This window comes from Typopeltis vanoorti, chromosome 12 (assembly GCF_054136105.1).
Source record: "Typopeltis vanoorti isolate ZY-2024b chromosome 12, IOZ_Tvanoo_1.0, whole genome shotgun sequence".
Taxonomy (NCBI): Eukaryota; Metazoa; Arthropoda; class Arachnida; order Uropygi; family Thelyphonidae; genus Typopeltis; species Typopeltis vanoorti.
The window spans coordinates 98,029,977-98,048,000 of NC_143560.1; the positions used below are offsets into that span (position 1 = coordinate 98,029,977).

Here is an 18,024-nt window from a genome sequence, read left to right on the forward strand (position 1 = left end):
TAGGAAATTCTTTAAGGAATCAGGTCCACAACCTAGGTTTCACTGGGAATGAAGAGATAGGTTTTTTCTCAAAAGATTCTAAATATAAATTCGCCAGTATGGGAGATGAAGGATTGCCCATGGCTAAATCAATGTTATGTTTTTAAATAGTGTCTTTAAACTGGAAATAACCAGAATTAATACAATTTGTTAATTTAATACTACTTTTTTCCCCATAATTTATTTTTTAAGATTTAGAACTTCTTCTGCAGCCACATTTGTGAAGAGGGAAACGATATCATTTAATCAGATATACTCTGCCATATGATATAACTGAATAAATTTAATGGCTAGAAGCCGAGAGATAACAAAATAGAAAATCAATTTATTATTTGAACGCACAACTATTTTCGTCTTCTTAAGAAGTCTTCGTTGGGTGCATGTCATGAAAAGAGGAATACAAAAATTATATATTAAAGGAAATGACAGCTATAAATTAAGTTGCGAACATATTGCTGACATTTGAAGAGGTTTTAGATGCCATATTATTGGGCACGTTCCGGTGGGCATGATTTGGTGTACGCCAAAATTGGATAGCTGAAGAGTGGCAATCAGATGGATTATAGCTGAGGTTACTATTAAGACGGACGGGACTGGGGACAATTTCTGTTGATTTCACAGTTCTTCTCTCAGGCTCATTATATAATCTAAAAATGTTTTCTGATATGTTCCAGATCACTTGATGAATGACAGAATCTTCATCGTTAGGGTTAGCAGAATTAATAACGCGATTAGATAGTGCGCTGACTCTAGTTCCACCATACGTGATGTCTATCACATGTTCTTCCATGCGCAACTCAATGTATTTTTCCGTCTGATCAAAATAGGGCACATTGCAGTGACTCCAAAGGCGGTAAACTCCAGGATACTTTAGGCCGCTGTTTCAGTTTAGATGTACTGAGTAAGGAACGGAGTTTGGTTAGAAGATTAAAAGAGGTGCGGATAATTTCACACACACACACACACACACACACACACACACACACACACACACACACACACACACACACACACACACACACACACACACACACACACACACACACACACACACACACACACACACACACACACACACACACACACACACACACACACACACACACACACACACACACACATATTGGGAGGAAAATGCAAAAACACACACACAATCTATCTATATATATATATATATTATTAGATTACTTAAATATAAAGAGCTAATAAGCTTCATTTCGGCAACAAAAACATGATTTAAATTAAGGGGATATTAAATCCCACATTGTTTTAAAACCGAATAAGAAACTCAAAGATTGGAATCAGAGAGTTTCTTGCGGCAAGAAACTCTCTGATTCCAATCTTTGAGTTTCTTATTCGGTTTTAAAACAATGTGGGATTTAATATCCCCTTAATTTAAATAATGTTTTTGTTGCCGAAATGAAGCTTATTAGCTCTTTATATTTAAATAACTTAATGGTTGCACCTGTTCGGAAACTCGTATAGCAGAGTATAAAGTTCTTTTCGCTATACACTTTGGTATTAACTCGGTCTAGCTACTCACTGATGAAGCCTCAAAAAAGGCTGAAACCGGTCTGGGTAGTGACCTCACCACCATAATATAATAACAGCATACATTTCCTAGGAAATGTGTTTTTACATTATGGTAAATACCTAAGAATAGTGATCAGAACTTTACCGACTTTGCTGCGAGATTTCCGGTATTGCACTACGTGCTGGACCACTTGCATTTAGCGGACGCTTAGTGATCGCCGATACTTTATAGTTTACTATACTATATTCGGCAAGAAACTCTCTGATTCCAATCTTTGAGTTTCTTATTCGGTTTTAAAACAATGTGGGATTTAATATCCCCTTAATTTAAATAATATATTATTAGACTTTTGATCGGGTATAGTAGAAGCAGTAATAATAAAATAAAAAATAACGACAAATAAGGCACTTATAATATTAATAAAACAATGCGTGTCTAATGTTTATTTATCCCAAGTTTGCAGAAAGCAAATCAGATTTATTTTCTTCCTTTTTTTTTCCCCTTTCTTTTTTTATTTTGATTTCTGTAGAAAGTAAATTTTCAGGTGTGGCGTAATTAGTGCAGTTGCTGAAGAATACTGCATTATAGCAGGTGGTTGTTTGTGGTAATCGTAGATAATTCATTTGCATTATTTTTATGGTGTTTGTGGCGTATTTAGTCGGATTAAAAATACATATCCGTTGCAATTGCAGTTACGCAGTTATATGTTTCTACTGAAAATCGAACATTCGAGGATTGTGAAAGACTTATTTGGTCTGTGATTTGTAGGCTTAATATCGGCCTAGTTTGAAACTGCTCTGGGTGTGTGTTGACTCTGTGACGTTTAAGGCCTTGAAATGTATTGCCTTCAGTGGCTGATTCCTGTGCTGTTGATTCCTAAACCTCTTAATCCTGCGCTTCTCCAAAACCATGTTATGTTCATGGTCTTATATTTAACTGGATTCTTTCTCGAACGTAAGCCTTGCACAATATGTAGCGTTGTGTTTCTTGCTGCAGTGTTTCTTATATGCTACAGTGGTATGGGAAACTGCATATTCTCCCTTTTCTCCAACTGCGATACCGTGAGATGTCAAGATGGAACATAGTTTTTCATAATGTAGATTACGAATATCATAAATGGTCATGAAGATATTTGAGTAATAGGGTTCATTGGTCGATACATAATGTGACTTTCGAACCATGTTTATCCCTTTTTTTTTATTTTATTATTTCTTTTAATTCTGATAGCGAAATTATAAAATACTGGTAATTGCAGGACGCCTGCTGCTGTACAAGGATTTTTTTTTTGTGTGTGTGTGTGTGTGTGTGTGTGTGTATTTGTGTGTGAAAAGAAAACATGAGTTAATAAGAATTATATTGTTAATTTCTTAAACTTGATGATTAAAAGATTTCATCCTTAGTGCCTTTCTTTAAATGTCAAGTATTAACGTTTTCTAGTTAACAGTGAGGTATTAAAAATACTTTGTATTCAAATAGTCATTTTACTGTCATCTTGAAATCATCAAGATGAGAAATTAGTTTTTATGTATAAAAAAGTGTACAGTTTGTAATAAATGGTTTCATATGCATTTCTAAGTCGAAATGATTTTTTGGTTAGTTGAGTCATAAGAAAATTTTTATTTCAGTTTTATAAATTAATTTTTGCAGTCTGTAATGAGGAAATTGTATATGGAAGTAAAAAAGATAATTTTCTTCAGAGATCACTCCTACCATTTGTAATGGAGGAAAGGCATGGTTTAAAGATATACTAGATTTGGTAATGTCAAATATGATTATATACAAGATGTCAACTTTACACTGCTTGATCATGTGATCATGCAGTCCTGACCTGAAAGATGCACAAGTATGTAGAGAAATAAGAGGATACGTATGTTGAACTATAGAGCAACAGATTATTATTAAGTAACAACTCTAAGGACTCGTCACGAGAGGCACTCTACCCATCACAATACCACTATCCACCATCTATTCACACCATCTACTTCCTGCTAATAGCAAATTGTATATTCTCTGTGAAGGATGAAAAATAAGTTTCAGAGAGAAAAAAACAACTCTGCAACCTCAGTGTGAGAACAGCTAACTTTCCTTTGGCTGAAAAAGTCCATATAAAAATCCCTTGCATCATAAGTGCAATATCCTGTTATTCTTAACAAAGCAATGGATCTGAATGATGATAAGTTGAGGTAATGGTAATTTTCTAAGCTTGCTAAATAAGTGAAAGAGGGTGATATGAGCAAGACAAATTATGAGTAGTTTGCTATACTGTAGATATTTTTCAATGGATAAAGAAAAGGAAAAGAATAGGGACAAGAGGCATTCCTGGAAATTGTATAAAAGTGTTGAAAATAAAAGAAGCATAAATTTTTTTGTATGAAGTGTGGTTGGAGATGGAGTGAATTGTAGAATGAGGTGGTGAGTACACAGACATTTAATCAGTATAAGGCAAGGAGGGATATATTGTGCATGTTAAATTGTTTCCTTCTCTCTAGTTACCTGCCTTGATAAGTCTTTGATGTCAGGCGGTATTCATAATATTTTTGTTAAAAAGTTTTGATTCTTAGAGAAAACCTCCAAACTCATACATTTTCCTCATAGAGGAATGAAAATTGTCCTATTAACTCTGGTTTTGATATTTTACTCCAGGACAACACAATTATATTATTAACTCTGCATTCCAGAATGTTTTTAAGTTAAGTTTCTTTTTATTTATTTAACATACTCATGTTGATAGTGTAATGGAAATGAAACACATGACAGAGAAATTGATTCTAATATTTCATCTATTATACAGACCTCATCACTGGACAGTTGAAAGTAATGTAGATATTTTTCACCTAGGCAAGGTATGCTATGGATGAAGTATTATATTAATGAAAATTTGCTGCAAGTGGTTGAAGCTAGGAGTAATGGTGGACAATTTGTTCATGGCGACTTTGTTTAAGATTGCATCGGATACCTGTAGTATTGAAGGGAACACTAATTTGTAGGAATGAAGAAGTTGTTTTCCAACTTAATGAGGGCCTTGAAAAGACTATACTAGACTGTTGTGCTTAGATGTGGTTACGTGGATTTCATGAAAATGAGAAAGCAGTTTAAAGAAAGTCAAACCACCTAACCAAAATCATATGTGGTTTGAGGAACTTTGTATATGAAGATAGACTGAAGGAATGCGTAGTCAACAAAGTTTGAGAAATAGGAGACAAAGTATAGAAATGTACAAGTTGGTAAGGGTCTTACAAAAATTTTACAGATCATGGCAGGAGAACTCAGGATTGTCGAGTGAGGATGTGGTCAGTAATGAGGTTCAGGTTCTTTTTCATGGCACATACTGAGTGAATGGAATAAGCTGCTAGTAAAATTGTATGTTTGGTGAATGTTTTCATGATGGGAGTATAATAGGTAGTAAGCAATTATACTTTTTAGCCCTCTCCCCCTGTCAATGAATCCCTGACTCACTGGATTTGTCTATATACAGGACTCAACAAATGCATTCCCCCACTTACACACATGGTAAATTGATTTAGCCAGCTGGTAAATGGCTGCAGAATGGAGAAAACTATATTTTTTTTTAGTTAAATAAACAAAATCTTTATAACTTGAAGAAAGCACAGAAGAAAATGTCTTATAAAAGGCCATTCATTAATGAATGGCAAAAATCAATGTAATAAATTACATTTTTTATTAATTTGTTTTTACTGTTTCTTCTTATTCTTAATTGACTTTTCCTTCTTCAAATAGCTCTCACATAAAGCGAATCTTTCACCATGGTATAGCACCATTATTCACTTTATGGAACTCATATTGCCTTAGTGGAACATATCATTATAAAGGGAGTCTTGGACAAGTGCATTTTTTGTGTGGTGAGAGTAAGATTTTGCATAATTTGTCAATCCCTGCTTATATATAATAATAATAATAACAATAGCTTGTAGCACTATATAAATAGTCTGTTAACTAGAACTGGATAACACTCAGAAAATCCACTTTAGGTAATCTGAGTATTCTTCATCAGCCATTTTTTGTCCACTGCTTGACAATGGCCTCCCCAAAAGTCTTCCATTCAGTCCTATCTTGAGCTTTTCTATGCCACTGAGTTCCACCTATCTCTTTAATCTCATCCTCCCCACCTTCTCTTTGGTCTTCCTGTAGGCCTCTTTCCATCTCTGGGATACCATTCTGATATCAACTTGTCCATTTTTGAGTTCTTTTGATATGACCTTCCCATTTGTATCTTTTAATGGCTGTTATGTCTCTCATTCTAGTCTGAACTCTGACCGAAGTATTGCACTTTCTATCTAGAATTGTAATTCTACCAAGTTGAATTCTGTGAATAATTTCTTCTTCACAGCCTCCTTCAATGTGATCTTTTGTCCTAGGTAAACATAGAAGGTTACCAAATCAATTTCCTAGTGTTCTATATGTACTGGAATTTTGATATATGTATTATTCATTATTTTTGTTTTATTATTATTATTATTACGTGACACCTCCAAGAAGTCTGACTCATCACAGTAGAATACTCCACTCCACTACACACATCTAACCATTTTACCCACTCCTTAATTCTCCTACTACACACAACTAATTAATGCCATCTACCACCCACCAATAGTATTGTATTTTGTCTGCAAATTGCATGTGTTCTGAAGATTGATTTGCCTGTTCATGGAATGAAAAACCTGTGTTTTGGGTAGAAAAAACCATGCTATCTTCATATGAGATCGACTAACTCACCTTCAAATGAAAAAGTCCCAAAAAAGATTCCTCTCATAACAATGAGAATCAAACTTAGGTCTTTTCCAATCAAATGCCGGCTAGAGTATACCATCATTCTTCCCATTGAGCTATGGAGGATTATATTTAATCCTTTCTTTTTTTTACTTTCTGCATTCAATTCAGTAATCATTTGTTGAAGTTCTTTTGCAAAGTTTCCTAAAATAACAGTGTCATCAGAAAATCATAGGTGATTTAGTTCTTTCCAATTTACTATAATTCCTCTATATTTACAATCCAGATTTTTAAAATTTCTTCCAAGGCTGCTGTAAAGAATTTAGGTGAAATGGCATCTCCCTGTCTAATTTTTTTAATAGGAAATTTCATGTTTGTTTCTAATTTTACAGATGCAGTTGAATTTATATATATATATATACACACACACACACACACACACACACACACACACACACACACACACACACACACACAAACATACTGTACGCCCACAAATACGAGATCCTTCGACACTTCTGCACATGTCAAAATAAGGAGAATCCATTCCAATAATAGGTAATCAATCTGTCTTGTGGGATGAGTTGTTTATTATTACACATCAGAAAATGAACTTTTCTTTTATGAACATTGTAGTTTTTAAAGCGGTAACTATTTTGCTTGTATTATAGCTGGAAAATTTTACGTATAAAGCATGTGATTTTGCGTGTTGGTGACCAATTCGTACATCAGCTTATTTCTTTTTCTCCAACATGAATCGACTCTTGGCAAGTTGCCAGACTAGGGTCTGGGATCTGTGGTCAGACAGTATATATATATATATATGATGAAGTATATCAATATAAGTTTTTCCAATTCCTTGATATTTTTAGGGCTTCTAAAATACCTAATGTTGAGATTGCATCAAATGCCTTTTCAAAATCAGTAAATGGTCCTAAGGGATTTTGGTATTTCATTTGTCTTTTCAATGATTATTAATTTTTAAATGATATATCTTTTAAGCAGAATATTATTAAAATAACAGGTACTGATTGTCAAAGATTTTTTAGTGCAGTTCTGCGATTAAAACTGAAGACTTAATTCCAAAATCTCTGACTGTTGTTTACATATGATATACTATTGATGGTTAGGTCTTGTTTTAGCAATCTGCTTGCATTTTATGATAAGGTGATGAATGTGTTGGATGATGGAGTTCATATACAGCAATATTCTTGGGCTTTGTGATCACTATGTAGTTTAAGGAATGTGCGAAAGAGTTAGATTTGCCTTTGACCTGTTATTTAATGAATCTTGCATAGAAAAAGGTTCCTGAGTGGAAAGAAGAGAAAATAGTAACATTCTACAAGCATGGTTCTGTATTAGGTGTCTCCGTAGCGCAGTTGGAAGAACAACACAACATTGCACCCTTCAATTGGAAAAGACCTGGGTTCAATTCTCGTTGCGATTGGGAAATCCTATATGGGCTTTTTCAGTTGAAGATTAGTTGATCTCATACAGAGGTAGCAGGGTTTTTTCCTCCCAGAAACTCTGGTTTTTCATCTGTTTACAAACAAATCAGCTTTCAGAACACACGCAATTTACAGACAAAAAAATACTGTTTTTGGTGATGATAGGCAGTGGGGAGGGTGAGATGTATTTAACGAAGTAGAGTGCCCTCCTGCAATGAACCCTTGGATTCCCTGTAGGTGTCATGTAATAATAATAATAATCATATCTGCATTTGGAGTCAAGGTATTGGGGAAACTCATTAAGAATAGAATGCAGGATTGCTTTGTGGATTTCTTGAATTTTGCAAAGGCATTTGATAGATTACTGAATGACAAGTTGGTGTATAAGCTTCAGAAGATGTGATTGGATAACAGATTAGTTAGATGGATTGAAGATTGGCTTTCTGAAGATAACAGTAAGTTCTGATAGAGTAGTCTCAGAAAAGGAAGGTAATCAGCAGTGTGCCACATGACTCTGTCCTTGCCCCCCCCCCTTGCTGTTTAACTTATTTGTTAATGGTATTTCATATGGATTCACTGGGAATCTTCAAATGTTTGATGATGATGCAAAGTTAGGTAGAATTATAAAGGAGTATTGCAGATGTTAATTCCCTACAGGAAGATTTGAATAGACTTTTAGCTTGAACAAATGACTGAGGTTGTAGTTTAATAAATGCAGGGTGCTGTACTTTGAGGCACAGAGACATACTGCTGTATAGGTGAAGCTGTATGCTTCAGAAAGTGAATAAGATTTGGGATCTGAAGTGATGGTTGACAGTAGACTAAAGTTCCAAGGGTAAATTGTAAGTGTTGTGAAACTGAACATCATGTTGTAGCTATAATAAGAAGTACTTGACAAGTAGAGATAAGGAGGTGGTAGTGCCACTTAGAATACATTGGTAAGACTACACAGTGACTGTTGTGCTGAAATTTGGTCACCTAGTTTTCATTGTGATGAAAATACTTGGGCAAAGGGATCCAGAGATTAATGACCAAAGCATTATCAGGATTCTGGAATGTTGGTTACAGGATAGTTGAGGGAATGCAAATTGCAGAGTTTGGTGGGTAGGAGGAAAAGAGTTTGTGATAGTGACCTTCAATCTGGTTATGGGATTTTACCAGATTAATACAGAAGGAATTAATTTTACCAGATTAATACAGAAGAAAGAGTGAACAGTAAGATGGGAAGAACAAGAGGCCAACCCTGGATGTGTTGTAATATTTTTATTAACTGTGTGTTTGCATAAATATTTTTGTTTCTTAGTTATTACTTTTATTTCAGATTCAATTGCACCTTGTTAATCTTGTATGTGCTACTGTTCTGACTCCTTATGCCTTACTTAACTCAGTTCCACTTTGCTCTTAATACAACCCTATTCTACTTAACAAATATCTGTCAGTTAATCCTTCACAAACTTAACCTCCTTTCCTACTGCAGATAAACAGACCTTTTGGCCTTTAGTCAATCTATGAAAACAGGTCACCTAATTTCTCACACTTCTCAATCAGAAAAATTTATTTAATTTTACGACTGCACCATTCTGATTGATTTTTATATCGTCTGAGAATTTAAGGAAGGAATACAGGCAGGTTCATAGTTAGATTACATAAATACATGCAGTTAATCGTGGCAGATCTGAATATAATTGGCACACAGGTTCGCTAATTTTTTAGAGATAGCACATTGGCAAGTGATCAGGTAAGGTTGTTAATCAAACATAACATTTTATTGTTTTACTAGTAAGGAACTACAATTCACATGCTAAAAGGAGAAACTAATTCCCTCAGCCTATCTATACCTAACATCACAACATAAAATTCACTATCTTACATATAACATTCACTTAACCCTCTCACCACAGGGCTAAACTATCTACAGTAAACGGGCAGCTGTCCTCTGAGTTAAAACTTAAACTAAATACTTCAATTATATATACAATTATACAATCACTTTACCCATACATAGCCATATCATAACGTCTAACATTTCATTAACACTTTCCAAGTAAGCACTTTCGTTACACATGCTAATTCCGATTATACTTTTCTTAAACATTAACAAAACGAGCTCGCTTGCAGTACTCATTTATATTGTTAGTCTGGTCAATTAAACAAAGCTTCAATATGGATATCTTGACTCTGCGTCTTCATCCTTAGTTACAATAGTTGCTTGAACGATGTGTGATTTTTGTTATGGAGACCGTCTGCTACAGTCAGGATGATTTCCTGTCGACACTGCCACTGTGATTCCTCATAGGGTTACTGGAAGGATCTGCCAAAATCTCCATTACATCCGTGGGTAATCGCATTCTCCTGGCACGTCCATACATCCTAGCAGAAGCTCCCCTGATTACAGCCTTGCCTCTGCACCCCTGGAACTGGGACCTCCAAAATAGGGAAAAACTAAGAGCCAAAAAAAGTCATCCCCTTTCTGTCCCGTCTTAGTCCTCTTAAATATCTTTTCCAATCCTTTGTTCCAATGCTACAGTATCCGGGATTACCTGTCAGCAAGATGATGTCACTTTTGGTCCCCTCCGTTATCTCAGGTGCTTAGTTACTATTTGCAAGACTGCGAATGTTTGTTTTAGCTTACTCATTTGGGTTACATATAACTTTCAATGGGACTTAATGCATTTTTGCAATAAAATGAAAGATTTATTCAATTACTACATAATTTCTATTATAAAAATGTCTGAAAACCTTTGTAAAATTCAAGCTTGATAAGTTAATTTATTTAACTTATTGTGCGAGAATTTTATAGTGTAAAGATGTGTTGAAGAAGGGTGTGAGGAATAAATTTTTTACATGAAGAGTGGTGGGTGAGTGGAATGCATTGAATGTGGGGAACATAAAGGATTTTTGGGGTTCATATGACAGACATGTTGCTTGCTAAGTGGACCTCCCATGATGGGTTTGCTGATTTCATTGAGGGTTATTGTAATAATAATAAATATTGATTTCAGAGCTTTAGACATGAAGGAAGTTTCAAAAAATGAAATGCTGTCAACATATGGTGAATTGTGTTGTAAATGCAGGCAGAGTTAAGGATTTCAAGGTTCAATATGCTCAAGTTGTTAGTTGAGTGAACCTTCCACAATTGACTCTGCAGGTTAGTGTAAATAATAATATTTTCTTTCCTTACAAGTGCCTTAATTGTAATTTGTGTATTCCATGTTCCTTATCCCAAAGATTTGTCTCCCTCCAACTTTCTTATAAAATTTCATATTTTCTTGTGTAACAAAATCGCAAGCATGCTTATAAAGTGTCATTATAACTTGAATGGCTAAATATGAAGTTTTTCAGATGTATTCTTTTCACTGACTTGCAAACTTTTCAATGCAACAACTCAACTCAAACTTAGTGCAGTTTGTCACTGCACTAAAGTTAATATATTTTAATAATTAAATTAATAACATAAATTTTCATTTAAGATTATTTCATTAATATGAAATAATTATAAATGAATGTATGTATTACTGCTGCTGGCACAAGCTGAGGTTTGTGCTTTGTCTCTGTGGTGTTTATATATATATATATATATTTATTTATTGGCGCTCATGCTACTGCTGATATCAGTCATATAAGCATCACTTAAGTCGATGTTTTTGCAAACTGCAGGTCATGACATATTAATGAGTCGTGAAATCAGTTTACAGGGTCCCAACCAGTTTCTTTTTTTTTAACGAAGTAGAATATATCGGAGTGAATCTCACAGATTTCATAGCTGTAAAATAATTTCATTTGATTTGTACAAATCTTCAGATATAACTATCAAACACCAAATCGATGCATGAAATAAAATATATCTAATATTTGTTTATTATTATTTTATTATTATTAACATCTCACCTCCATGGGCACAGATACTCATCATTGAAGGTACATCTATTGCACACAATTCTCATCCAACTGTGCTTTAAACTGATTCAATGTGTCTACATTCATAACACACTCAGGCAATGCATTCCACTCACCAACCACTCTCCATGCAAAGGACCTGCTCCTCACCCCTCTGCTCACACCCTCCTTATATGGTTTCTACCAATGGCCTCTTGTTCTATTCCCCCCTTTCCCATCAACCTAATAACAACCCGACTAGCTTATGTGTCTCAATCATATCTCTCCCCCACCTCTTCTTCATATTCATGAGGCTCTTCAACTTACATTCTCTCAATCTCTCCTCCTACTCTTCACAAAGACCACTGACCACCTTTGTGAATCTTCTCTGGACCCTTTCCAACATATCCTCATCACCATGAAAACCCGGAGACTAAATCTGTGCACAATAAACCATATGAGGCTTGATCAAGACCTTATACAGTGGCATCATAACTTCTCTATTTCTGCATGTCAGGGTCCATCCCCTTCATTCTCATTATCCGATGTGACGTCTTCAAAACTTGTGCAAGTGGCCCCCTGAATTTCAGGTCCTTGTCCATCATCACTCCAAAATCTCTCATCTCCTCTACTTCCTCTAAAGTTCCCCACCAAGTGTATACTTTGCATCTCATTGTTGCTTACGAAATCTCAAATCTTACACTTTGCAACATTGAACTGATAGTTCCATTTACCTGCCCATTCAAGCAATTTATTCAAGTCCTCTTGTAAGGCCATAACATCTGCTTGACTCTGAATTGCTCTCTCTAGTTTTGCATCATCTGCAAACAGCTGCATATCGCTAGTTAAACCCATCCTGATATCATTAACATACTGAACAACAATGGTCCCAAAACTGACCCCTTTGATATCAGGTTTAATACCACTTTCCTTCATAATGTGATCCATATAGATAATGAATAACAGAGGGGATAATGTACATCCTTGTCTGACACTAGATTTAACATTAAACCATCTTCCTGTACTTCCTTCAATCCTAACTGCTGATTTATAACTCAAATAAAGACTAATTATTGGTTAATATAATGCCACATTGACACCATATAACTGTAGCATATTGAATAGCTTCTCTCTTGGCACCTTGTCATGCCTTTTCCAGATTGACAAAACTTAAATACAGATCTTTGTTATATTCCCATGATTTCTCGACTATTTGTCGTAAAGTGAAAATCTGATCCTGACAGCCTCTATTTGGCCTGAATCCAGCTTGTTCTTCACCCAGCTTTTCTTCCACAATTCTTCTCAACTGTTTCTCAAGTATACTAATATAAATCTTACCAGGAACACTCAGTAGGAAAATATCTCTGTAATTCTCACATTCAGTTTTATTTCCCTTTTTATATATATTAGTACTATGAGAGCTCTACTCCAATCATCGGGAATTTGTCCCTCTGTCCAAGCTTTCTGAACTAAGCAGTGCACCCTTTGTAAGACTTTTATATCACCATACTTAAGCATTTCTGGTCGAATATCATCTACTCCTGCTGTCTTTCCACACTTCAAGCCTTTAATGGCTTTTTCTACTTCAAGTATGGATATGTATTGTCTGTATGCCTGTTGAGTATTTTTTACCACTGTGCTATCACTGCTTGTTTCATTCAGCAATTTTTCGAAGTAATTACTCCATACTTCAAGGATATCTTTTTCTCCCATTTTCATGTCACCTTTATCATCTCTAATTCCTTTTACAGCACTCTTTCCTCCATTTCTAAGCTTCTTCAACAACCTCCAGAATATCTTCCCACCTTGATATTTATTTTCTATGTTCTTGCCAAAGTCATCCCATGACTTTTGTTTAGCTAGTTTTACATAGTGTTTCGCTTTCTTACATTTGTCTCTGTATTCTCTAAGAGCACAAGCTGACTTATTTGCCAGGAACTTTTGATGTGCTTTCTTCTTTTCCTTCACTGCCTCTTTAACTTCCTGTGTCCACCATGGAGTTCTGATTTTTCTATCCTTGCAGACAACCTCACCACATGCCTCTCTGGCTGAATCGGTCAGGGTTTTCTTCAAGGTTTGCCACTGAATCTCCGAGGTTTGGTTCCTGTTCTCAAACTCTTGCATTTTTTTATGTTGTATTTAAATGTGAAAATCATATTTGTTATCTTTATTGCATTTTTGTTTTTACTTTATTCATGTAGTATGGGTGTGTATTATTTTGTGAACTCGTTTCATTTTATATATATATATATATATATATATATTAGGGGGCACTTCCCCCCTAGTATATATATATATTAGGGGACTCTTCCCCCCTCGTACCTACGGCGCCCAACCCTGGCTGGTAAGACAAAAAACGTGACATGAAAACGTTTCAAATTTCGGCTTATCTTTTTATATATATAGAGTATATATATGTCTGTATGTATGTATTGGGTCTTGATGCAAAATGTATTTTTTATGGGTGACTGACAAAAAAAGTTTGAAAAGCACTGACCTAAAATGATCTAATTCCAACATTTTGAAAAAAAGAAAGGGTTTGTTCAAATAGTCCTGTTTTTCATCATTTGGTCCATTTAAAACGATCAAGGTATTAGGACTGTTAAGAAGGTTCATATTGAAGTATAAGCCAATTATTATTTTTTTTTTCAATGATATGAAAGAAATAATATATAAATAATTCATGATTGAAGTTGGCAACATCTCTAAACTTTTTCATCATAATATTATGGAATAAGATCTTCAGCTGTATGTCCACCATTCTGTCAAGCTTCTTTCGTGCATATTCATTAGGCAGACAAAATTTTGTCAGATCTAAGTTAGCAAGTCTTATATTAATGCAGTCTTCTGGGTCATTTTCCTGCCATTTTGGCATCAAACACTTGCTTTTCTAATTTTTCCTTTCATGTTCTATTTAAGTCACCATACTCAAGATTATCTCTGCTAACACATTCCTGAATGCTGACAATATCAAGTTCCTTCCTAATATCTTCATTTTTAATATGATGCTACCATCCGTGTCATCTTTTCACTCTTCTAATTTTTCTCAGAAGTATCTCATCTGATAAACTTACTTCTAACCCAGCTCTCAGATCCTCAAGTTCAAACTTATTTGCAGACACTCATATACAGCCAGTTTAGTGTCTAATTTCTCTCTTATTCCATCCATGTACATTTATTCAGTTGACTTGATACCAACTTCTGCAGCAAGTCAACTATTTCCATATTTAATTTGCCATCTTCACTAAAAATTGTGCCTATAGTTGATTATTCATGATTTAAAAAAATTACATTATTTAAAAAAGAATCAAACTTTTCTCTGATTTGGGAAAAGATCTATTAACTAACTAATGGCAATAATAAGGAGAGATATGTAATAATATATTATAATTGTAGGTCACTATAATATTATACAGTACTTAATTTAAATGTGCATAATATTATACTTAATGTTATAGTCCCTTTAATTATAAGTTGTTTTGTTTCTAAATGAGATGGATAAAGGTAATGGCTACAAAGTGATACTCTTGGACCTCTCCAAAGCGTTTGTCAGTATACTGCATGGAATCCTCATATGTAAATTATATCAAATGCATATGGACAATGAAGCTGGTGTTGCTCATATGAGGATGGCTGTTGCAGAAATATCAGACAGTAATTTATACAGGAGCAGTGTCCTGCAGAAAGCCTCTGACTAGTGGAGTGTCACAGGGCTCTCTACTTGGGCCACTACTATTTAATTTGTTCATTAATTATATAGAATTTATATAAGGGGTAATCTTCAGTTGGATTCAGAATATGAAAAATTTCATTTTGGAGTGAAAAGATTACCAGCTGTGTGCCATATTGAAGAGGTCATGGATTTGGGAGCATTGGTGGATAGTGAGTTGAAGTTCAGAGGCCATATTGCAAAAGTGGCTAAAACAACTCATAGGAGTACCTGGTTATTGAAGGACATTGTCCATGTGCATTTGGTATAATTATTTTTTTTTATAAGACTTGGATAAACCCTCATCTAGATTACTGTGCACAGAACTGGTCACATTTGGTTTCTTAGAAATATGGATGAGGTGGAGTGGATTCAGAGGTGGTTTGCTTGGAGATGGGATTATAGGATTGATATGGAGGAAATGTTTCAGTACGTGAATAATGTGACGAACACTAGAGGTCATCCACTGAAAGTGAATAAGAGTGGTAGCAGGGGATGACTAGATTTTTTGCTTGGAGAGTGGTGAATGAATGCATTCAATTATCAGAGGCAGTTGAATGTGCTTTATTGATGACTTCAAGACAAAATATGACAGATATTGATAATTGATCATTAATGTTTTTGAAATGGACCTCCCACAATAAGTCTACAGACTCCATGGAGGTACCTATACGGGGGGGGGGGGGGTCTGGAAAGTTCTGATGAACACTTAGAACAAAAATGATATTAAAGCAACTGCATAACAAGAAAGAACATACGAGGATATAAGAATTTAAGAACACAAATTACCTTCATAACTCTGCTACTAGCATGTTCTTTCTTTCTTGTAATCCGTTCAGTTCCTTTAATATCATTTTTGTTCTAGGTGTTTATCAGAACTTTCCAGACCACTCCTCCTCTTATGTAATAATAATAATTAACTTCATACTACATGCGGTTAACACTGCTATTGGACTCTACCCCATTCATTATTTATTTATCCAAGAGAAAAATATAAAATGTGTCCTGTTCATTATTACTAAAAGTAAGCTTTTAGAGCTTTTGGAAATATGAAAGGATGTTGAGATGATAATCATGTAATGATAGTGGACAAAGCACTGAAATTAATGATACCACAATGTGAGAATAATGCAGTAATTTTTCAGTGATGAAGAGAGCACTGATATGTAGAAATATATAAATGTGCATTGTGAAAATTGCACATGTACCAATGAGATCAAATCATTCCTGATTTAGGAGTTAATTAGGAGACCCTTGGAAAGATATTAAATTTCTCATTTCATTGATATAATATTTTTCAAATATTAATAATAGCATCTATCGATTTTTTTCAATATTTTAATTATAATTCCAACACACACGCAGAGAGAGAGAGCTTGTGAAGAAGTCGACAGACATTCCCATAGGCAAGGTGCATCATACTGTGTAACGAGTCGTGTTTCTAGCCAGTATAAATTGGAAGAATATGATGCTCCCAAGTCAGTGCAGATCTGCCTGTTTGAAGTGGCTGTGAAATGAAAACTGATGGAGTTTGAAACGGGCTTTGTGATAAAATGCCTGCCAAGATGCATTCCTATTTGTCAAATTATTTACAAACTGAGGTATCCCAGGTCAACAGTTAGTGATACCATACTGAGATGGAAGCAGCGGGTAGTTACCTGAAAATACTCCCCACAGTGGACAACCTACCACACACTGAACATGAAAATGTGAAGGGTAATATGTAAAACCTGCTATTTGTCAGCAGACATGTTGAATGTGGAGCTCTGGGCTTCGACTGGAACAAGAAACTGAACAAACACATTCAGAACCAAGGTTCACAACATGGATTTCCCTGGTAGGGCCACAACATGCAAGTCCCAGATTACTTTAAACCAACATGCAGCGTCATCTTCAGTGGTGCAAAGAGTATAGTGCATGGACGTGGCAGTTTGGAGAACTGTTTTTTGCCGACGAATACCTCTGTGAACATCTTAGCAGCTTGTGTAACACAATCTATGAAATTCTTAGATACCAGTGTGATTGTATGGTCATATTTTTCCTGGTTTAGCCTCTGGTCGTGGGGCTGCGAACATTGAACTTCGAGAAGTATCTGAATGTTCTGGACAATGCAGTGCTTCCTACTTTGTGGCATGTCTACAGAACCAACTATTGTCTTTTTTTCAGCAAGACAATGCACCGTGTCATAAGGCTTCTGCTGTAACTGTGGTCTATGGTCATGAATACCACCACCACACTAGACTGGCCTTCACAGAGCCCTGATCTCCACCCTGTTGACAATCTGTGGCTTGAACTGGAACTTGGGTGAGGTCGAGGGATATCTGCCTCACAACAGTCTAGGACCTCATTACATGCCTACAAGAAGAAGAATGGTCCAAAATTCAACTGATTAATGTGGAACTGTCGTATTGTGGAAAACTATGATTGCTTTCTGGTCATCGCAGCGAAATGAGGTCTTGCATCGTATTAAGGTGAGCACCATGTATGTTTGTTCCTTACAGTATTCTGTCAGTTCACTTGTTTCCATTTTAGTGTGTGTGTGTGTATATATATATATATATATATATAGTCATTACTAGTTTCTTTTTTTTAGAGAAAACGAAATCTGGTGCATCACATGAAAAGAGCAATAAAAAAATGTTTAACATGCATCTATAAATTAACTTGTAAACGTATTGCTCTTTTGAAGT

The 18,024-nt window shown here is 35.1% G+C and overlaps 1 protein-coding gene across 1 annotated transcript; it reads left to right on the forward strand.

Annotated features, from left to right (window-relative positions):
- The first annotated feature begins 2,113 nt into the window (after positions 1–2,113).
- On the forward strand, positions 2,114–3,141 carry bc10 (BLCAP apoptosis inducing factor bc10). The gene has a single exon (XM_090401603.1). It carries the CDS (start codon positions 2,410–2,412, stop codon positions 2,656–2,658), a length of 249 nt encoding a protein of 82 aa, XP_090257729.1. The 5' UTR covers positions 2,114–2,409; the 3' UTR covers positions 2,659–3,141.
- The last annotated feature ends 14,883 nt before the right edge of the window (positions 3,142–18,024 follow it).

Bases quoted from the DNA above. Each gene is read 5' to 3' on its own strand.
- bc10 (XM_090401603.1), top strand. From the start codon at position 2,410: ATGTATTGCCTTCAGTGGCTGATTCCTGTGCTGTTGATTCCTAAACCT.